This window comes from Vanessa cardui, chromosome 22 (assembly GCF_905220365.1).
Source record: "Vanessa cardui chromosome 22, ilVanCard2.1, whole genome shotgun sequence".
NCBI lineage: Eukaryota > Metazoa > Arthropoda > Insecta > Lepidoptera > Nymphalidae > Vanessa > Vanessa cardui.
Genome location: NC_061144.1, coordinates 772,160 through 796,551, shown reverse-complemented (window position 1 = coordinate 796,551; position 24,392 = coordinate 772,160). Strand labels below are relative to the sequence as shown.

General features: G+C 33.3%; 1 protein-coding gene across 1 annotated transcript in view; it reads left to right on the top strand.

Annotated features, from left to right (window-relative positions):
* LOC124539475 (S phase cyclin A-associated protein in the endoplasmic reticulum) overlaps positions 1–24,392 on the top strand; it is an 85,841-nt gene that overhangs the window by 39,044 nt on the left and 22,405 nt on the right. The window contains exon 15 of the mRNA XM_047116874.1: positions 630–811. Within this exon, the coding sequence (XP_046972830.1) occupies positions 630–811 (182 nt within the window). The remainder of the gene's footprint in view (positions 1–629; positions 812–24,392) is intronic.

Genomic DNA, 24,392 nt, shown 5'->3' with positions numbered 1-24,392 from the left:
AGGTTTCCTCACGATGTTTTCCTTCACCGCCGAGCACGAGATGAATTATAAACACAAATTAAGCACATATATATATATATATATATATATATATTATATTGGTGCTTGTCGAAATCATCGATTAAGATGCACGTGTTCTAGCCCCTGGGCCATCACTTGAGATGCCGTGCTTATAAAGCCGGACAATCATAGCTAAGTTTCACTTGCTTAATTTGTGTTAATGATTCATGCCGCGTATGGTGTTGGACGAGAATGTCGGGAAATAACCTTTTTTTGTTGGACAATTATGTTATGCAATTCGTAGGCGGTCGGACAAATGGTCACAACATACAAGAGATTCGATTATCATAACTCAATAATGCGCCACCAACCTTGAAGATTAAAATGTTATATACCTTGTTCTAGTAGTTACATTTTAACTCGCCCTTCAAACCCGAATTCAACAATACCCCAATTATTTCTATTTGATCCCCAAAAATGCACAAAGCCCTACCATCAAGTAAAATTCTGTCACATATTTTTCCAATCCGCCTTACATAGAATACGCACCAAATCTTCCACAAGGAAAGATCTCTTTGCCTGGCTATGGAACTTTTTTCTCTTTGAGGTAAACGTTATTTCTTCGGCAGGACAAAAATCTTCAATTCGATCAAAAGGAGATGGAACTAGCGAAACAGCTTGCCGACTGTCTCTCCGTCGCCCTGGACTCCGTGCTGTGCGCCAGCCGCATCCACGAGGAACAAGGGAACAAGCCCAAGGAAGAAGTGGACGTGCTGGTCTTCTTGAGGAACAGAGCACATCAGATTATAAGGTGAGTCGAATATAAAAGATTTTTTTTTAATGTATAGGTTGGCGGACGAGCATATGGGCCACCTGATTGTAAGTGGTCACCATTACCCAAGGACAATGACGCTGTAAGAAATATTAACTATTTCTTAAATCGTCAATGCGTCACCAACCTTGGGAACTAAGATATTATGTACCTTGTGCCTGTAGTTACACTAACTCACTCACCCTTCAAACGGGAACACAACAATACTGCGTACTGTTGTTTGGCGGTAGAATAACTGGTGAGTGGGTGGTACCTACCCAGACGGGCTTGCACAAAGTCCTACCTAGAATATAAGATGGGTTATCATTGTTGCAAATTACGGTTATTGCAAAAGGCCGCATTGGTTATTTATTTATCTAAAAACCACCAATCACTCTGTAAATTGCTGGTTACCATAAATAGTAGAAACTTAAGTAATACAAAAAGGTACGGACGTAAGAGTCCGTGGAGAAAAAAAATGTATGCGTTTAAAATAAAATAAAAATATAGTGGTCAAAGTTAGTAAAACTAATTGATATAGAGGTTTACATAATGATTAATAATACTCGTATACTTTTTTGGATTTGTTTGGAAATGTCAAGAAGATTTGATACTGCAAACTTGATTTTTTAGTGTTTGTAACCTATTTTTTTTTACATAGCAAACGGGATTTCCAAGTGTATAACACATTCCATACAGGGAACACGACCAGTGTGACTAGCCTTAAAATAAATAAGAATATTATAATAAAACTTCAGTTAAAATATTTAACTTTTACTCATTTTGTGTATTCGTAAGTATTGTCTTGCATAAGTGATTGTCATTAACGATACTTTGACGATACATGCATAATATAATCGTTATTATCGGTTAAAACGTTTTGTAAGTGGCCTTTTTATACGAAAAGCGAAATTAATTCATAATCCCATGGCGCTTGTTGCTAGTCTATACCCAAAAAGCACGGAAAGGTTTTTAAAACATTTTTGGATATTATATTTCACGACGTCGTTGCTAATATGTTGTTTATGCCGTTGTCGTTAAGGACTAATTTCGTGTAATTCACTCTGCTGTACATCGGGTTAGTCATAATCTAATTTGTCTAATGCACTAGCACTCACCGCCCTCCGTTATTTGGGGGGCGAGAGGCGAGTAAAAAATGTTTGGGGGAGGATTTTTCTCAATACATTTACGAATTTTCTACGCTTGTTTGGGGAAGTTTCGATTTTGGCTATTTGATGCAGATTTTTCGGCATAAACAAAAGCATCTAACGCTCTGTTCAATAAGTATCGAAACATTCAATTTGAACGCAGAATTTGAGCGCATTTTTAAAGTTATATTATATTTCAGTTTTAGGTAACTTTAAAAATGTTTAAAATCACACAATACTCTATTTATATTTATAGAATGCGGTATTGTTTTTATTTGTCTCAAATCTATATTCGTGTTTAAAAAGCTATCTATAATATAGTAATTTTGGGGTAGATTGTCTTTTTTGCTCTCTAAAATTTTTATATAAGTTGCATCAAATGAAAGTTCTTCTAGTACCATTCGAGAATGTTGTATTCGTCAATTATTGGAATGCATTATTGTTATATAATAGAAGTGTGTGCATCTATATTATATTTTTGAATATATTTTTTTGATGTTACGAAACTCTTCATCATGGCTTTTAATCTTCAAGTAACGAGTTCTTAAAAATATACTTTATGCAAGTAGGCTTTTAGAAACGCTTTTGAGTCATAATTTTACAAAACTATATTAAAGCTATCATCGGTTCGGAATGTAGAATTTACCAAGAAGAATCAGTCAGGGAAAAACCAGTACTTACCAATAAAATATACTCTTATATAATTATGGAAGTGTTAAATATTGCTTTTTGAATGTAAAAATTCTACCACCCTTTTCGGAAATAAACATCTGAAGAATCGACGACAAATACTCAGTGGTTTTTTAATAATGTAAAAATTTTATAAAGATGATATTAGTTTATGTGTTATTGTACGTTTCTACGGATAAAGTTGTTTATATTAGTAAATACATTAGAAAGTCACCAACAATCTTTTATCTGTTTTATTTTACTTTCAAAGTAATGTTATATTTGTATCCGTGGTTCAGTAGCGTAGTACACTGGTTTTCAGTGGAACGAAACTACGAGGTCCCGGGTCGAATCCGTCCGAATCGATGTAGAAAAAGTTCATTAGTTTTCTATGTTGTCTTGGGTCTGGGTGTTTGTGCTACCGTCGTTAATTGTGATTTTCCATAACACAAGTGCTTTAGCTACTTATATTGGGATCAGAGTAAAGTATGTGATGTTGTCAAAAATATGTATACAACAACAACAGCCTGTAAATTCCCACTGCTGGGCTAAAGGCTTCCTCTCCCTTTGAGGAGAAGTTTTGGAACATATTCCACCACGCTGTTCCAATACGGGTTGGTGGAATACACATGTGGCAGACTTTCTATGAAATTTGTCACATGCAGATGACTCACGATGTTTTCCTTCACCGCTGAGTACGAGATGAATTATAAAGACAAATTAAGCACATGAATCAGCGATGCTTGCCTGGGTTTGAACCCGCAATCATCGGTTAAGATGCGCGCGTTCTAACCACTGGGCCATCTCGACTCGACTATATGTATATTTATTTATTTATATTTGTTTCTCGTTTTTATTAATGAAATTGTATTAAGAAAACTAAAGTTGTTTCCTGTGAGTAGCAGTGATTGATGTGGAAAAATAGAAATCACTTCTCTCAAATCAAACAGAACGATGTCAATACAAATATTGTGATGTCCTAACGCCCCATCGAACTCAACAAAAGTTCCATTTAATCACTATAAACAATGGTGTTTTGTCGATGTTTTGTCGTAACGACAATTCATCTGTACGTGAAAAGTTTACCATTGTTGACGTGCTGTTTGTAAATATATTGAGACATATTTCAAAGGGTTTCGCTTTGGGGACATTATTTAATTATTTTATAATATGGTTCGATTAACAGCCATTTGTATAAACATTTTGGCGTTATAAGTAATTAACTCACTCAACATTTCTTAGGCCAATCGCCTCCCATCTTTGTAACAGAGATCTATTTTTCGCTGATTTATTAATCTCTTAATTTGGAACACTCTACTGAGTATTGCTGTTTCGCGGTAGAATTTGTAATAATACATACCCAGGTGAGATTGTAAAAAACCCTATGACAGAGTACGTAGTTTTTTAGATAGCAGAATAGTTAATGAAATATTATGAAACCCAAAACCGTTATCAATTAATAATTATACTACAAAACAACAACTACTATATACGAAGGTTAAAACCTTTTTCATAGTATTTTTTTTGTTTTTTATTTTCGAATATTTTCGATTTCAAAACAATTATCATTTTAAAATGAGGTTTTATTCATTCTGGCTTTTAAAAGTAATAATACGTACAATAATATTATTTTGGTTTGTATTTATATGATAGTCTAGGTCCGACAGTACTGCAAACTCTGTAAGGTGTAAATATGTATATTACAAATTTACTTATATATTTTATATGTATAAAGATTTTAAAAAAACTTTAAAATATAAATGAAAATGTACATTAATTAACAAAACACGTGAATTGTTAATTTACAAGATTAAATTAAATAAAAAGACCCGGTATACCTACAGATTAAATCAGGAACTTACAAGTTCTGTTTAATTCAGTTATTACTCATTTTTCGATTTAAAATACATTAAAAGGTTTAGATATGACTGATATGTTATAATCTTATCATTGTACGAAAATATTATAATTAAGAAAGTAAATTATTGAAAGTGGTCAATTTAATCGCGTTTTACTTGCACAGTGAGCATGTGTGTGACAACGCCATTACTTTGTGTACATATGGCCATTCTTCCCTTATTGTTCGCTCCGTGCGCCACAGAGTAAAAATCACACAAAATTCTAACCAGTTTCCTAGTTATTTGAATTTCGAATTTTGTTTTCCACAAAAGGTACAATTTTAGCTTATGTTAGTAATGTGAAATAAACTTTATTGTTACTTGTAATAAATCAATGCCTTATTAATATAAGTACGTTTTATAGCGGATGAATAAATACACTCTGATGTAACTCTTCGTGTAATCAGTAATTTGACAGTTCTAAAAGGATGTTTTTTTGTAAGAGATTAATATTATACGGGTATAATATTTATTATTTTTTTTAAGTTTTAAGATGTTTTATTTATACAAATAGGTACAATTACTTGATTTTGATCGTCTTGGGTTAAAAAAATGCGGAATAGTAGATGATTTTTAAATCAAATCAAATTGACTTAAAGCAAATCTAGTAGGTAAACCAAAATGGAGGGGCGCGCCTTCGCTAGGAAGATGTGGCACAGTAGATTTAGACATGCGAAGTCGCCCCCATATATAGGAGTTCTTACAACAGAAGTTTGACATTATCTGAACTACATGACATTGCTCTCTAACCAATAATTCATAATTCATTTTGGGTATACTGTATTCGCTACTCTGTCAGTTTCCCAGAATGATGTATCAATGTACGTGAGCTTACAAGTGATTATCGTTTAAATCTGATACAGTTAGTTCGATCGGACATGGGGTCGGTTCAAGTGTAGTGTTAGGGTTAATTTGGTAATGGAATGCTTCTTGATATTTTTATTAAAATGTATACATGTCTGCTTCCTTTAATTGTAAGGCGATGTTCGTTTGATTTCAAATTGAAAGTATCAAATGTTTTGTGGTCCAGTTTTCTCTCCAGAAATTATTAATTACTCCTAAGATTTAGAAAGTTGTTAGTGATACACCTACTCTCTAGGTCTTGTCTGTTTAATTCAGTTATTACTCATTTTTCGATTTAAAATACATTAAAAGGTTAAGATATGGCTGATATGTTGTAATCTTATCATTATACGAAAATATTATAATTAAGAAAGGAAATTATTGAAAGTGGTAATAGAACAAAAAATAAGATAATCCCTATCATCTCCTGACAGTAATATGTCGAATTACCAATAACCTTGTACATTAAACTAGTTATACAAACCTTGTCCAATCTTGTGAGTAACAATTAGCAGCTTTTAAGATTTTAATTGATGACCATTAAATAAAATGTCAAGCAGCGTTTATATAAAAGAAGGGTAATATAAGACGTTTTTGCAATATTTTAAATTGTGGTCCATCTTTTTTAAAAACCGTTATTATTTTAGTAGGAATGTTAGATTCCCATGCGGATCCAACCCATGTTATTGCATTTAATCTTTGACCCCGAAATGAGCCAATACAAAGCCTTATTAAGTCAATACTAAAACTTATACTAACTTGCTCGTATTACAGTTATCAATCATCATCAATCTACTGTACCACCGGCTTTCCATTGCTTAAAATCTTTACCTAAATATTATTCAAACGCTAAAAGTAAAACGTCATTATTCAGTGGAGTTATATTCTCGTTAATATTAAAAAGCGAATGGTTCAGTGAATTATCTCTGGCGTAAACAAATTGAGAAGTCTGTTAAAATTGTACTTTAAATTTCAAAAACGACGTAAGTAATTAGATGTATTTTATTGAAATAGGTTATTAATGTGAAAGAGTTTTCTTCTGCATTCCATCATTTAATTAATCGTTACGTTACATATTTAGGGTTGCTATTTTTTTTAATAATTTTTTTTGTTAGATTATGACCTCAAATTATCAATGTATTGGTGTCAGGCAGCCTGGATATTTAATTTTAAAAATCGATACCACAGGGTTCTTCTAAACGATGTCTAACAAATCGATTAAACAAAAAAAAAAATAACAAGCAATGCTTAGAATTATGAAATGTATGCGTATATTTTAGCAAGTTTTCTGTTAAATCTTAACTACACAACTTTACAGTTAAGCAGCAAACATAATTTTATATCAATTCAACTCGTTATGAAATAAAATCGATTTTTTTATCCGAGAACACATAAATCGTATAACCAATCATATCATCGCAATTATAGGCGTAAAAGGGTACAAGGATGTATCGAGAGCGCTCGATTGTGGACAATGGAATCGAGTGGAGGAATCGAATTAAACACTCGATTCGATTACCTCTCCGTCTCGATAATGCTATTAAGCTCTTATTGTGAAGGTGATTTTATTTCTGAACATTTTTAACTGTTCATTTTTAAAGTGTAGGCGTAATTGCTTGGCAATTTTTTTGCGATCTAAAAATCTAAAAGTTTATGTAATAACTTCGCACGCGTGTAATACTGATACTAAATATACTACAGACTTTGACTTGACTATATTATCCAATGTCCATGTATTATATACAAAACCTTCTTCTTGAATCACTCTATCTATTAAAAAAACCGCATCAAAATCCGTTGCGTAATTTTAAAGATCTAAGCATACATAGGGACAGACAGCAGTAAGTGCTTTGTTTTTGTACTATGTAATAGACCAAATATAATACACGTTGAAATTTAAAGAGTACAAATAATGGTCGAGTCTAGTGGTGACAGTAATAAAGTTAACAGTGATTCTTTACTATATTGTCTATGTTTTATATACAAAACCTTCCTTTTGAATCATTCTATCTATTAAAAAAACCGCATCAAAATCCGTTGCGTAATTTTAAAGATCTTAGCGATAAGCATTTTAAAGAGTATTTGTTTTTTTTATGGAATAGTTTGGCGGACGAGCATATGGGCCACCTGATGGTAAGTGGTCACCATCACCCATAGACAATTAAGTTACGAAATATTAACTATTCCTCACACATCATCAATGTGCCACCAAGCTTGGGAACTAAGATGTTATGTCCCTTGTGCCTGTAGGTACACTGGGTCACTCACCCTTCAAACCGGAACACAACAATAACGCGTACTGTTGTTTAGCGATAGAATATCTGATGAGAGAGTGGTACCTGCCCAGGCGGGCTCGAACAGCCCTACCACCGATAATGTTTGAATGGTATTTTCTTAATACCATTTCTATCACCGGAAGCGGAAATAAGATTGATTATCTACTCTGGATATTATAAATTATAATAATACCTACTCTGATTACTTGGTGGTACGCTGTCAATCAGCAATACTTAGAATACTCAGAACAAAAGGTCTGTTGTGGTTGAAGCTTGAATGTGTGTGTGTTAATTACACAGATAATATCGTAGTTTCTCTTGTTGGTGGTGCATTTACGATGACGTTGTTGATGTCGAGAGCAGTGACTTTATTCAGTGACACAAACCATAAGACAGTTTCAAATCATAATAAAAATAATTATTAACGTATCATAATAAAAATAATTAACGTCTTCTGATGAAAGACGAAGAATTTAATGCAAAGGTAATTAAAACAACTGAATGTTTTTTCTATTATGATTTAGTATAAATAATTACAAAATAATGTACAGTCAGAGTAAGAAAACCTTTGTCGGTTTTCGAATTAATTCCTTTATCAAGTCTTAAACTCTTAGTACCTTTTGAATCTAAACATCAAATCATTGCGACGCAATATGTCATTCTCAATCGGTAAAGCAGATTATCGCTCGCACTGAGCACACGAGAATAGATCTTAAGGTAAACTTTTCTTACCCTGACTGTATATGCATGTATCACACCTTATGAACAATATTATTATTTGTACGTACAATTATTATCCAGTGAGTACAAGCGCCTGGACAAGTCTGAGTCTGTGTTTCAGACGCTAGTCTCTTCCATTGACGTTTTACAATAGTTTTATGAATATAAAGTAACATACATACATAGGTAGTCTGATGACGGTAGACTTACAATATGGTGTCACCACTTTGCAAGGACTTACTGTACTATACTAGTGGTGATCTCTTACCACAATGACTACGAAAATTTGATATCTTAATATTTTAAAAAAAAAGTCAAACATTTGTCCGACAAAGCCAACAGTATAATCAGGGTAAGAACACCTATTCCCGACCCCGCTTTCGTTCGAATATCAAAAAGCCAATGAGCCGCTTTATAATTAGACAGCATGTCGTCGGAGCACGCCACGCCTACCAATTGCTAAATTAAAATGTTGAGCTTTTAATACGAGGTTGGTTCCGTCCTGTGGAGATGGAGCGATCGGCGAGTTGGAGCTGCAATTGCAGCGTTTTAATAGCACTGTATAATTGGTGTGTTTATATGTAGTACAAGTAAACTTAGTTCGATAGAAAATAATTATGTAAGAAATTATCCTAAGATTTGTTTAAAAAAATATATAATGATATTTTTATCTGTATTTCAATTTTGGTTTTTTACTAAAACTGTACAAAATTACTGTGCTAATCACCCTTATTCAGTTCTGCAAATATTTTCTATTTAATTATTGTTATAACAAATAAAATAACTGCAATTTTCTTGTAATGTAACATACATTAGTTACAACCCAAATTAGTTATACAAAAAGCTAGATTTTTTTTTCGTTATTTTAGCAATTGATATTATGTTCATAGTGCCTTAAATCGCTAGCACTCACGCCTAGCCCTTTTGGGCAGCAATTATAACGAGGACATTTTTAATTTATTAAAACTCTGTTGGTTCGATGATTATTTGATATACCAATATTTGTTTTTTATTAGCGCCAGCTTCTCACATTCGGTTTGATGGGGAGACGGATTATTTGAATTTCGCTCATTTATTGATAGCTTCAACTTTTACTAGAGTCATTATTGTGAAAATATTTATAAATCTTCTCTATCGAGTTATGAGGATAAGAAAATTTGTATTAAACTTGTATATTCAAGTAAGTAGTTTGAAGTTTTATTTCACTTGAAATAACGAGAAGATATAGAAAAGAAACGTTTCCTAATATGTTTTTTCTTCCATTGTGGTCGTATGTGTAGTTTTAATTTGTAAATGACTTTATGCTCGGCTATTACTTTGCAGTTATCTTCTTTTTGCTAATGTTTTATCAACGTGAAAACATAACTTTATATGATATTCAAATATTTGATTAAATATAAAAAAGATATATATTTAAAAACTGTAGAGACATTACTAGTGAATATACATATACTATTTATTTGCTCTGAATAAAATTCGAGGTCTATTAAACTGAATGCCCCACCAAAACAACATAATTCAATCCATCGAAGAAACAATATTTATTCAATAGAGGCAGGGACGGACGACGGGGGTGACCCATTCAATTTGTGTTTTGTCAATGATTTCGAGCTCTATTTAATGGCAGGTGACGGATATTCGGAACTTTACCCTACTTTCCACTTTAACAAGAGTACGATGTATTATTTTACATTTGTTTTTTATATGTATGTATTAATTCATGTTGTATTATATTTTCATCTTTATTCGGTTGATGGCTCTGCTTTGCTTTATCCACGACAGTCATCATCGTGTATAGTTTTTAAATGATTAAAACAAATATCTAAGCCCCGTGTATATATCCCGCAGCTTGGATAAAGTGTACTCTCCGTTTGAGAAGGTTTTAGTGCTACTTTCACCACTAAGATGGCCCAATGGTTAGAACGCGTGTATCTTAACCGATGATTGCGGGTTCAAACCCAGGCAAGCACCACTATATATATGGGCTTAATTTGTGTTTATAATTCAACTCGTGCTCGGCAGTGAAGGAAAATATCGTGAGGAAACCTGCATGTGTCTAATTTCATAGAAATTCAACCATATGTGCATTCCTCTAACGCGCATTGGAACAGTGTGGTGGAATATATTCCAAACCCTCTCCTGAATGGGAGAGGAGGCCTCAGCCCAGCAGTGGGAAATTTACAGGCTGTTATTTTACTTTTCATTCATCCACACTGGATTTTTCTTGGATACTGGATACACAAGTGCAAGAATTTCATTTAATATAGACGAAGATGATTGATGACTCCTCGAGATGTTTTCCTTCACCGCCAAGCATGTGCTGAATTATAAACACAATTAACTACATGTAACTTCAGTAGTGTTTGCCTTGATTTGAACTCACAGTCATCGGTTAAGATGCACGTGCTCAAACCACTGGGCTATCTCGTCTATATTACGTTTAGCATCGAGAGCTACCATCAATTGGCCGATTTGCTCAAGTGAGCTTGCTCAATTTGTTTGGCAATTGCTTTGCAATTTGGAAATGACGGCAGACCTGACCACATGACTGACCCAATTTTGATCCGCAATCTTCGTTTAAGATGAGAACAAAACAAGAAACTTAATATTACTAGGACATTAATTGTTCTAGTATATTTTTTTTAACAAGTTGTTGTGTTAGTATGTATTTAAAAAAATATATTAAGGGACGTTTGTTTGCAAAAGGTTATATTATACAATTAATGAGTTTATGATCGATAGCACACCTTGGGAATGAAACGATCGCCTCCTGGCTATTTCATTTCATTAAATTGTTAATATAATATATGAGACAAAAAAAACTCTCAGAGTTTCTTTCGCAGGTTCTTCTCAGGGTATTTTCTTTTCCGAACCGGTGGTACTGTTTCAATTGACCATCAATAAGAGAATGTAATACTTCTATATTGAATAATGCAATTTGAGTTTGAGTTATGTTTTAGTTTTGTATGCCCGAGGATTCACTATTTATTTAATCCATCTAATAATATAATGTGGGGTGAGATGCAATCGCGCGTGTGCAATTAACGCGAATTTCGACGCCATATTTTTTATTCCTATATTTTGATTTAATTTCACAGTCAACGCTCGCATATGTCGACTCGTGCGCAGTGAAGTGACTGAATTAGGTATTGACTAATAGGGTGTGTTAAATGTGCAATTTTTATTTGTTAGAACTACCCTCGCTCACAATGACTACTTAGTTTATTTCATTGCGAATTTAGGTGTTTAGTTTAATTAGTTTAAATACAAAATTGTTTATTTAATGTAGCAATGTTACTTTTAATGATAGTTTAAGTAAGGAATACGGTAAGCATGAAAAAGAAAATATTTTGATTGGAGATGAAAGAAAAATAATAAGCGTCAATAGTGTTATGGTTTGTTTAAAAATGTAAAGAGGTGCAGGTTCGATTCTGCTTTGTTTATATTTCGATCGATTTACGCTTAATTGGAGGAGTAAAAATTATTAATATAATTTGTAATTCCTTAAAATAAGGCATAACTTTATTATTTAAAAAAAAGAACAGAAATATCTGAATGTATATATAACAACAACAACAACAACAGCCTGTAAATTCCCACTGCTGGGCTAAAGGCCTCCTCTCCCTTTGAGGAGAAGGTTTGGAACATATTCCACCACGCTGTTCCAATGCGGGTTGGTGGAATGTATATATATTTATGTATAAATAATAGTAACTAAATTAAAATTTAAAATATATCGCAGTCAAGTAAGCTTTTACTTTTGAATCGTTATTTTACATGTTTATCTTAGTATCCGTAAATCTATCACCGCTTCATAGTTAGTTCATAAAATCTATGTTTGTAAATGTGTCATAAAATTTATTCGAAGTATATTTTGGACGATTGAGAAAGCTCTGCATATATATTCAGGAAGAAGAAACTCCAAATTTACTATAGCCCATTTCAATAGAAACATGGAAAATATAAAAAAGAAAATATTTTCGAAATTCATGCGATTTGCTATTAACTCAGCTACATTGTACCCTTAGAGTTTATGATTAATATTATACTAATAATAATATAAATGCGAAAGTAATTCTATATTCTATTCTTTATCTCTTTTATTTGTTTGTAACACTCTCACGGATGAGCCGATTTTGATGAAATTTGACACGAAACAAGCTTGAATCCCGAGGAAGGCATTGGCTACTTTTTTATATCTAACATTTAAACGTGAACAACGCCCCGAGCGATCAGCATTAGTTTAAAAAATAAGTATGAAGTGTTCGCAGACATAGCCAGAAGTTGGCATGAATATTTCGACGTATTTCCCATAAAGTAAAGTAAAGTAAAGTAAGAGCTTGTAAATTTCCCACTGCTGAGATAAGGCCTCCTCTCCCATTAAGGATAGGGTTTGGAACATATTCATCACGCTGTTCCTATGCGGGTTGGTGGAATGCACATGTGGCAGAATTTCTATGAAATTGTCACATGCAGGTTTCCTCACGATGTTTTCCTTCACCGCTGAGTACGATATGAATTATAAAGACAAATTAAGCACATGAATCAGCGGTGCTTGCCTTGGTTTGAACCCGCAATCATCGGTTAAGATGTTTTTTTTACCACTGGGCCATCTCAGCTTGTATTTCCCATACGTATTACGAATCCAACTAAAATTAACGGCCAATAATATTGCAATATATTGCGGTGACTGTAATTTTTTTTTTATTTAAGACCCGACGTTCGCAATTAACGCGTGACGGGTCGCGTGCCGCGGTGTCGCGGTATCCTCGAGGGTATTCGGTTCGATTACCGTCCCTTGCGTCCTCGTGTCGTGTGCGAGTGATACGCGATGGTTGATGGACGTTTCAGCTGCGAATTTTGTAATATAAATTTTCATTGTGATATTTGACATGGAAGTTTGAAAGTGACACCGATAGCCGAGAAGTTATGTGGAAGGCGGCTATCATGGTCTGGGCATGTTGTGTGGAGGAATGAGGAACATATTGTGTGGAAGGTCTTGAGCATGGATGTGGATGGATATAGAGGTAGAGGACCACCAAAGAAACGATGGATGGGTTGTGTGAAAGATGATATGGCTGGAAAGGATGTTGCTTGCGAGATTACGTGCGACAGAGAGGTATGGAAGGAGATGTCTTCTGCGTCGACCCCAAATGAAATTGGGATAACGGCAGGTGGTTGATGATGATGTGATATATGACAATTGATTCTATGCTTCTCTTTGATTTGTTAAATAATATTAATCGAAAATGATTAAACAAATACCTATTAATATTAATGCTCTTTTGCAGCATAAATCAGTAGTTATTGTTATTCACTAAATAACACATATAAGTACATATATTCACTCTTGAAGTCGCGCCCCTCCACGTTTATTCATATGTGCATTAGTATGAGTGACGTTCGTGTTGATAAGACGTCTTAGTGTGCGTAAGTTGATTATTGTAAGAATACAGACAGTAACAAAAAAAAGATCATATTCGCTAATGCACGGCGATAATTAAACGCGAAAATGCGCTTTCGTCAGTGAACAGATTTGTACCTATATACTAACTAATAGTATTGTACTTATTTATACATTTGTTTTTTATATGTAAGTGACTATGCTTTTTAACCTTTTTCCTATTTATTAGTGATTTTGAAATTAAGTATATTGTTCCATAAATGTGGTTTTTTTTTCTCGATTTTATTAATTATATTTACAATCTAATTAAGACTTACATTGTTCAACTAGGTAGAGAAATAAATGTAAGTAGTTTAAAAAAAACTTTAAATTATTTGTATCTTAAATAGTATAATATTTCGTTTATTTACTCAAATACAATTTACTAGGAAATTTTATCTTATTCCGTTGTCATAGAGCTCACAATAGCTGAGCGCACGTGTGTAATTTTTCTACAATCTCCCGTAATTAACATACACGTGCCGTATAATTATTATAATTGTTTACACTCGTAATTGGATTAGGGGTTCGTTATGTTTGTAAACGTTTCGCGTGAACGAGACGTTCGTCTTATGTCATCATTCGGTACGAGAATGTACTCGTTGGATTTAGTTTTGTTATGTAAAACAAACAATGAATGAATATTCGTTTCTTATCAAAGACTAGCTCTTACCCACGGTTTTGCTATAGCCTACGTCCTTTCTCAGGCTCTGGAATATTCGTGTAACAAATTTCATTTAAATCGGCCCAGGAGTTTCGTCGTGAAAGCTAGACAAACAGACGGATAGAGTTACTTTTGTATTTATAATATTAGAATAGATTAGATATTCTTCCGCCAAAGAATAGTCTCCAGTATTGTTGTGTTCTGGTTTGAAAGTTGAAGGAGAAAGTGTAACTACAGGCCTAAAGGCGTAACATTTTGGTTCCCAAGGTTGGTGGCGTATTGGCGTTTTAAGGAATGGTTAACATTTCTTACAGCGCCAATGTGATGGCGACCACTTAGTCTTGGTCAATATACTCGCCAACACATCCCATGAAAAAGATTTATTTCAAGCCAATGTTTCGTGTCAGCCAAAAATTGTTAAAGAGCGCGTATGTGCGAAAGAAATACAATTAGTGACTTTATGGTTGTTGCAAACCTTGGGATTTAATCGTTTACCTCCTGACTCTTTCTTCTCTAAAAATAATTGTGAATAATACATTTATTTATTCATTGGTTCTTCTCAGATCAGGGATTTTTAACTTTTGGACCAGTAGTGGTGTTTAATTTGACAATCAATAAGTAAGTGTAATAACTTCTAAGGTCAAGAAATTTGATTTGATTTTGTGTTACGGTTTCAAGCATGACCAAATGTTACTGCAGATATACTGGTACATTGGTGAAGAATGGGGTTGTTAACAGCTTCACAGTGTTCAACTAGGGACGGTGGTTACCACATAGGTTCATTGGTTGGTCGAATAACATCATTGAAAACTTTATGAATATAATTTTGTTCATATTTTATCTGTGACTTTAATAATAATTAAGGGAATAATAAATATTAAATATAATTTCGCACCCTAAACTATGCTTACACGAAAACATTTTAAAAGCTACGGTTCAGAGGTACAGTAATGAGTGTCACAAATGCGTTTTCACTGTACCCCCTCGGGAGCTCGGTCGGCTGTTGTCACGATGTGATTTTTATGTATGTTTCGTTTCGCCCTATGTACTGAAAATATATGCGAAATATCTCAGATGTATGGAGAGCGCGGTATGTTATAGCGAAGCAAGAAATACGAATAAAAATTCTCCATAGCTACTCGATAGTACTTTACTAATAATTAATAGTAATATATATTTCACTTGGTGGTAGGGCTTTGTGCAAGCCCGTCTGGGTAGGTCCCACTCATCAGTTATTCTACCGCCAAATAACAGTACTCAGTATTGTTGTCTGAATGGTGAGTGAGTCAGTGTAACTACAGGCACAAGGGACATAACATCTTAGTTCCCAAGGTTGGTGGCACATTGACGATGTAAGTATTATTTTATTAAGTATTAATGTATTTCTTACAGCGTCATTGTCTATGGTCGATGGTGACCACTTACCATCAGGTGGCACATATGCTCCTCCGTTAACCTATACCTGCTATAAAAAAATATGTTGACACAATAAAATAGTTTTTGTTAAAGGCAATTCTGTACTATGATAACCTGCGTTATTCCTCTCCTTGCCAACATAATTATTTTACAAACTAGCTGAATATACGGTTTTACTTTAAGTTATAAAAAATACCTAATTTTAAGTCCGACGTTAACTAACTAACTAAACGTTATCCCTAATTTTACCCCTTGAGGGATGAAATCAGTAAGAGTAGCTGCATACTTTCCTGGGAGCCATAACTATTTCCATTCCAAATAAATCGGTTGTAATGTAAATAATGGACAGTAATAAATACTATTGTATTTATAATATTAGTATGGATTATTCTTAAATAATTAAAGCTTTAACTAAATCATTTTTTTTTTCATTCATCACCATTAGATATTGTTGCAAAAAGTATAAAAAAATGTAAAGAAAATATTACGTAATCTACAAATTAAAAAAACAAAAAAAGGAAAGAATATAAAAAAGGCGTTTTGGTAAGCAATGACAGTAATCGTGTCCTAATTAGGTGTACCATTCAGCTTCAAGTTGCGTTCCAAAAACAAATGTACAATTTAAATCATTACTAATCTTTTAACAGTCGGTTAGATAGGAGTTAAATAGAATGCAAATAAACACCCCGCCCCCCATTGTCCGGACATCTCAATCGACGTCCCGCGGCGCCGGCTGCGTTGTTGTGTCCACTGAATGTAATGCTTCTATTGTGTGATAAACTCATGTTTTACTAAATAATTTCACAGATAGCTACCGCACGTTATAGATTTATAGCTCAGTGTTATTGAAATTTCGTTTTGACTGTGGATGGGCCATTATACGTGGTTCTAATCCACCGTCGACTCAGGTTTGATATAAGTGGTAAAATACTTCTAGAATAACCAAAGAACAGCGATATCAGTTGCCATTTATCTTGTGCGTGTAATAAGATTGGCCCACTTTAACCCTGTTAATAGCGATTGTTATTATGGCACGGAATTGGTGGTTGGTTTGACAACCTCCATGGTCGAGTTGTGTGTACACCGGTTTTCATGGCCACGCCACTCCGAGGTCCCGGGTTCGATTCCCCCCCGACTCGATGTAGATTACCATTAGTTTTCTATGTTGTCTTGGGTCTGGGTGTTTGTGGTATCGTTATTTCTGATTTCCATAACACAAGTGCTTCAGCTACTTACATTGGGATCAGAGTAATGTATGTGATGTTGTCTCATATTATTATTATTTTTTTATTATTGCTTTGTGCATCATATGTGTAGGTATCACTCTCTCAACAGAGATTCTATTGCCAAGCAAAACTGCTTAAGTAATGTTGTGTTTGTATGGTGATTGAACCAGTATAACTACAGTCACAAGGGACGTGACGTCCTAGCTCCCTAATATGGTAGTGCATTTACGATGTATAGAGTAGACAGTAGTATTATTTACAGCGTCTATGTATATGACTAGGAGTGACCACAATTTATTTCAATTAACGTTTCTACGCCCTCAGTATTTCCTCTGCATCTTCGAGATTTCTATTAACCATTGTCTAAAATTGAGATATTGCACAGTTATTTATATCATTCACGCTCTGTACACCCCTACCTCTTTCTATATCTGTATTCCTCTACCTTAAGGTTGCCTGGAAGAGATCGCTGTGTTAGCGATAAGGCCGCCTCTTGTACATCTTTCATCTAACCGTGTATATGTGATTTATTTACTGGTGTACAATAAAGAGTATTTTGATTTCATTTGATTTGATCATTATGCCAAAAATATACACACAAAATTACGACTTTTTAAAAGCTTTTCACTTATAGGTATTTTATTTAACTAAATTATGGATATTTAAAAATTACCATCAGTGAACAGTAGGTGCCCAGAAAAAGAAATAGGACATAAGATACTTTTTTAATTCGCAAACCCATTATAGAATTATTAATTACGAAAATCACCGACTTCAACCTACAAGTTGTATTCAATCAAAACAAAATCTATTCAGTGTGCCATAAGCCCTTGTGATGTGGGCTTGTGGGCAGCGCTCAGCGGGCGAGCAACGCCGCGGGACGTCTATTTACGATTTACTGCGAGCTGATGAAGTGATTACATAAGATTAGCTCGAATATTATAACCCTACTGAAGTTATAAATTAACAGTAACAGACGTTCGATCTATCACAATCAAAATATAATGTACTCATGTAGGCTCATAAAAGAATTTCAAATGACCATGTTACAGTGTCGTATTAAAAATAAAGGTACCACTATGAATACGAAAAAGCTTCGAAATCAAAATCAAAATAAAATTTATTCAAGTAGGCTTTTACAAGCACTTTTGAATCGTCATTTTACAATTAAGTGAAGCTACCACCGGTTCGGAACGTAGATTCTACCGAGAAGAACCGGCAAGAAACTCAGTAGTTACTCTTTATTAACATTTAAAAAATACAAAGTCATGTTAATTAAATACAATTATTTAAATTAATAAATCGAAATGTCTTATTGCTTGGAAAAGCCTTTTCTCCTCTTGAGGTTTGGAGCTATTCCATCACGCCGCTCCCATTCGCCCTGAAAACCTACATGTGTTTAATGTTCATCGAAATTCTACCACATGTGTATTCCAACAACCCGCATTGTAAGTGCATGTTCCAAACCTTTTCCTAGAAAGGAGAGGAGGATTTAGCCCAGCAGTGGAAAATTTACAGGCTGTTCATGTATGTAATAATTAGATGTTATTCCGGGCTTGCATCGAGACATGTAGACTATTATAGTCACCTGCCACAAACGTACCATAAGCACAAACACATCAGTTGCTTTGCTATAAGCTACCGCTAAAAACCATGAATATTTATTATGTCACTTCATTGAGTAATAATAGTTAGTTTTTAATTAAATTGCAATGTATACATTTATTTGCATGAGTTAATTTCGATTAGACAAAGCCGCGCTCTGCTGCTAGTTTGCTCTGAGTAAAAATCAATGCTAATCATAATATTTCACCCCCAATTGGTTTCGCAAGTGTCGTTTCTCAGTCAACGTACCACGTGGCATTTCACACAGCTCTTAACAGATTCCGCAGTCCCTCGATTGTGAGTACTGATTGATGGCGATACTAACTGCTTTTGATTTTTATTTACTCCTTAAATGTTATGATAGAACTGTTTCTCAGTGTAGCTTTACTAATAAAATTATAGCGCGATATTGAATGTTTATCATTATCATTACATAGTATAAAACAAAGTCGCTTACCGCTGTCTGTCCCTATGTAGGATCTCTGGAATTAAGCAACGACTTTTGAAGATGTTTTTTAATAGATGCCTAGAGGTTTTTGTATATAATACATGGACAGTATAGTAAATAAATACTGACCATTTTAGTTGTAAGTATTGAATATATATCGAATGTATATAGATTTCGTAAATAACCAAATTGAGTAGTTATATTTAAACCCTTTAGGGAGCAGGTCGCTAGTATTCTATATATGAATATTGTGTATACGACAACGCCCTTACTGCTGCACATTACAAAGCTTTGGTTATGTACATATGTATATTGAATTTTGAGCCATCTTCAATTCTTATCAAACCAAGATAAAATATCTGCAGAGTGATATTTGAGAGTTAAAAAGACAAGTGAAAAATGCAAATAAAAAAATTCTACGGTCTTTTATGCTAATCAAACAAAGGGCAAAATAAAAAAAAAATGAATTTGACGTATAATCAAGTACACAAAAACACCAAAAAGCCCTCATACAGCGTCGCATGTGCTCTCCGGGACATATGACGCGTAATCGAATGAAAACAATCGACTTTTTTGACCCTCATAATCGAATCGGACAATCGAAAACAATCCAATACTCGAACTAGCGATTATCGCCGCGTCGCTAAGTACTCGCGACGTCGGGAGCATGGGGTGTACGGGACTGGGGTGTGCGAGGGAGACGGGTCGATGTACTTAGTCGTACATTAGACGGAGAGGGGAAAGCGCTTCAGAGTGGAGTAGTAGCGACAGATTGGCGCGCACATGTCGAGATGCGATGTGCTTTTTGCCAACTTTACGATAGGGATGCCTCTTGAGGGCTTACTGTTTTTATCGATAGAATAGTTTAGGGATTAAGCATGGGTGAAATATTTAAAAAAAAAGTTATAACGTATTCCGATCTGTCTGCTTTTACCATTATTTCTATTATTTATTATTTACGTCTCGGGAGTATGAATATTGAAAATTTATGATGAAATGATATAACAAAAAGTAATAACTAGATATTCATTAAAAATAATTATAATATATTGCATCCATACTATCTATATTTGCTTTATACTTAATTTCGATACATAGCACATCACTACCGTCATAGACGCGGCTTCGTGAAAGGGGAGCCGCGGGCCGAATGGCAGCACTTGTTTGTGCGATTTAATTTCATTTATCAACGCATTACTTACTCAGAGAGAATTACTTATACGGATTACTCGACTTTCTCCGCCCCTTTTTCATATGTAAATATGTCACGTATTTTGAATTTGGAATCCTGAGCCGATTTCTAAATATATGTTAATTTAGTTTATATGTCCATGTTGAAACATAATTCCAATATTTTTTTTACTTTACTTTACAATGATAACCCAAAAAAAAAATTGGCTTATTATCTTAATCTTTGAACTAATTATACATGGTCGTATTGAATTGAATAATGTGTATATTTTCAAGCTGTCCAAATATATTGTAATACATTTACAATAGTTTATATTATTGAAGCTCATTACAAATTAAACGAGCTGTATACATCAATTAAATATTGTTAATTAAAACTTTATTCAATGTTCTCATATTTTTTTTAATTAAAGAAACCTAAATAACTGACATATCTTGCTGTATATATTTTATTATACAATAACAAACAATCAAGAAACCACATACAAGAATTGAATGACGTGTATCCTTACATTGGACCTTTTGGACTTAGGTAACGAATTATCTTGTCTTTTATTTATTGTATAGTAATAGTTTCATGCTATTGCTATGAATATTTATTGTTAATAATGAAATTTATCAATGAAACTTATTCTATTGTATTTACATAACAAAACAAACTAGCGAGTTCATATTAAAACGGAACCCCTCTTAAATTGAAACTTTAAGGGGGCAATGAATTTGTTTAGATTACATTTGAATTTTATATTTGCGTTTATTAAAGTGAAATAAATTCTGATGTCTCAATGTGCGCCGCTGTCACGCCTCGAACGGCCGTTACACGATCCGTATGAATGATTTTTATGGACGTTTATGGGTTCGTGTAATGATTTAAACACCTGTTACGTCGTGTTGTGATTTTGGTGTGTGTAATCTGTTGGAAAGTCGATAAATGAGATCGACGTGGTTTATATTTATGTTTCTAAGTGTAATGGTTGATTGTATTTAAAAAGTTAATTATGGAATATGTTCCAAACCTTCTCCTTAAAGGGAGAGGAGGTCTTTAGCCCAGTAGTGGGAATTTAAAGGCTGTTGTTGTTGTTGTATCTGAATTCATGAAAATTATTACATGTTTCGAATGAGTTAAAATTTTTACGAACTTACTAAAGTTATCATAATATTTTCTCTTCTACTATATGAATCCGACTTTACAAAGATTTCTTATTTTTTATGTACGTTTCTTAATACAATTGTGAATCAATGTGTATGATTCCTTGTTATCCAATCAGTGATATGACAGTTTTCTGAAACCGGTGGCTCGCTAAACTGTTTCATTTGAGACGCAAGGTGTTTTATCGGCAGTTCAACAGTGTAATTACATTAATAAACTACTATAGATCAAGAAATATGACAGTAAGGATAGGAAGGTGGCTGTCATGTATGAGTACAGATATATTTATAAGCATTATTATATAATTAAAGTTTTAGTGGGTGGTTGTCACATGTTAGGCATATAAAGTATATCCTTCCTTAAAGTTTAACCTTACTTTATACTAAATTTCATAAAAAATCAGTTCAATGGTTTGGCATTAAAAGACAGAAAGACCGACAGATATAGATACTTTTTAATTTATAATATTAGTACAGACAACTTTAAAGAAGTATTGTAACGCAAGCCCAGCAAAATCTAAACGCTAAAAACGACTTTCATATTCATAAATATTCCTTATTAGGTTTATGAATGTCTTCAAGTATATCAGTCACCCTTTTTATTTCTATAATTTATATTAAACAGCTGTTAAACGCTAATAACAATATCAAATCAAACGTCACAACGATATATCGGGACATGCAAGCGCGTCCCGTATTGGTCCCGCTTGAAATAAATCGTCCCGAGAAATTAACATACCTTCCGCACTTAAGATGCCACAACAATCTCGAATCGACCATTTTACCCAGACCCACCCGGTCTATATGTGATACTCATGATTGTGGAAACTTTGTATTGGATATCGTTTAAAATTAATTCGTGTGAAGTATAACAATTATCTTTGTAGTTTTATTTATTTATTTTTTAATATTTTAAAGTACAGTTTTGTTTATAAAGATAATGTTATGGTATAAATATAATTTACAGCATTCAAGAATAATGTAGCTTAATAACAGTAAAGAAATAGAATTATAGTTCTCCAGGTAGGTACTACCGGTAGCTTTGTATTGCTTTGGTGAATAAATAAGATTTCTAAGTAGGTCCTCTGGAACTACCTCTCTGAACTAATTTGTATCTGAAATATTAGTATAAATAAAATGACATTCGTATTTTAGTCTTTAAAAGAGCTTTGAAAGAGGCTTGAAGTTTTACCACATTTTCAAATGATGACATACAAATTCTACTTATATTTTATTAAATTGACATGTTGTGTAACAAGTTATATTTTTGTATAGGCAAACTTATGTTTAATGATACGGGTAACACAAATAGTATATCAGTTGTAAGATGTACCTATAAACTTTTTCAGCGACAATATCAATACGATTCAATCCAAACATTTATTAAATATTTATTTTAATAGAAATAAAAAATAAAGATATACGAGTAAATTAAAAATACTTTAATGGTGATAGAAATTCACCTTAAAATGTTGAAATTCAAATAGCAATCATACATGGTCGTGTTAAATTAGAACACATCGTACGAGACAAAACTCCGTAATGGAGGAGCATAATTCACCCCGCAAAGGCGCCGAAACTCACGAACCACGTTTATCTAACTGAAATTAAGAACGAAAACATCTTAAACGCGCTATAAATTTTTGTAGCCGAGCGCAAGTTCAGTGTTGCTAGTTGAATTATTTTATTCTACCACGTTTTTCCCGCGTATTTTTTTAGTAATTTCGGTTGAATGTTTTTATCTAAAAAGTTTTTTTATAAGTGATATGATTTTTAATAAAAATATCGTACTCATTTATAAGTGGATAACCGTTGAAATTTTAAATATGTTTTATGTACATATGTTTATCTTATTATAGGATTTTTTGGTTAAATGTAGCTAAAAATGTGATTTAAGATATATAATCATTTTAATAAAAAAAAAAATCATAATTGATCTAAATTCGGGTATTTTTTTCCAGTCGGTTAACACTCAATGCGCAGGCGCCGCCTGTTTAGTTCGTCTTCCATTAGCGCGTTTGAATTTAGAACGTGCCCCGATTGGGCGACGCGGGCCATTAATCATTGGCGCCTGCTTTGAAATATATTTTACCATTATTTTGTTCGGATTTAATGCAACATTGCGATTTCGATGATAAAAATAAACAGTGTGTAATAATACGTAAAGTTTAATTTTAAGTTGGTTTTGTAACATTCATTGATTTATCATATTAGAAGAAATAAGCACAAGGTTATTATGGATAATAATTACATTAGGAATAATTACATTATGATAATTAAGTTATTAGCAGTTTTGTTAATGTATTTGTATATATAATACTCATACGGAGTGATTTTACTTTGTTCTAGCAAATGATTACTAGTGTGCAAACACACGGGTACTATTTTTCCTTCAGTCATAGTCAGATAGTCATATCCTCGACTTAAAATGATATCTGAAGCAAATACTACCAGCTTTCTTACTTTGTCTCCAATCTGTACCTGTCATGCTCTATAGCCAAAGTATGTAATCGGAATATTAAGCAAATATTAAGTTTATTTTGCGTAAATTATCTACTTTTTTATCAACACCAATTAAGCCCATGTAAACTTAACCAGATTTGAAATCCCAGATCTTTGCTCCGAGTTGATGGAACATTCAAGTGATAGTTTTTGAATTTTGTTTATAATAGTTGGTAATCGAAATTTCCCAAGCAATAGTATATATAAAGATATTCCGTTTAGTAGTCAATACAAAACACTTCGGAATTCCACTTTTCTTAATGGAAGGGATGCATAGTTTTGGGACGTTAACGCCTTATTGGTAACTATTCTAACATATTTTTGATAAAACAAGTATGGAAAATTTAAAATGAACAAGAGCACTTAAAATAAGACAGTAAAAA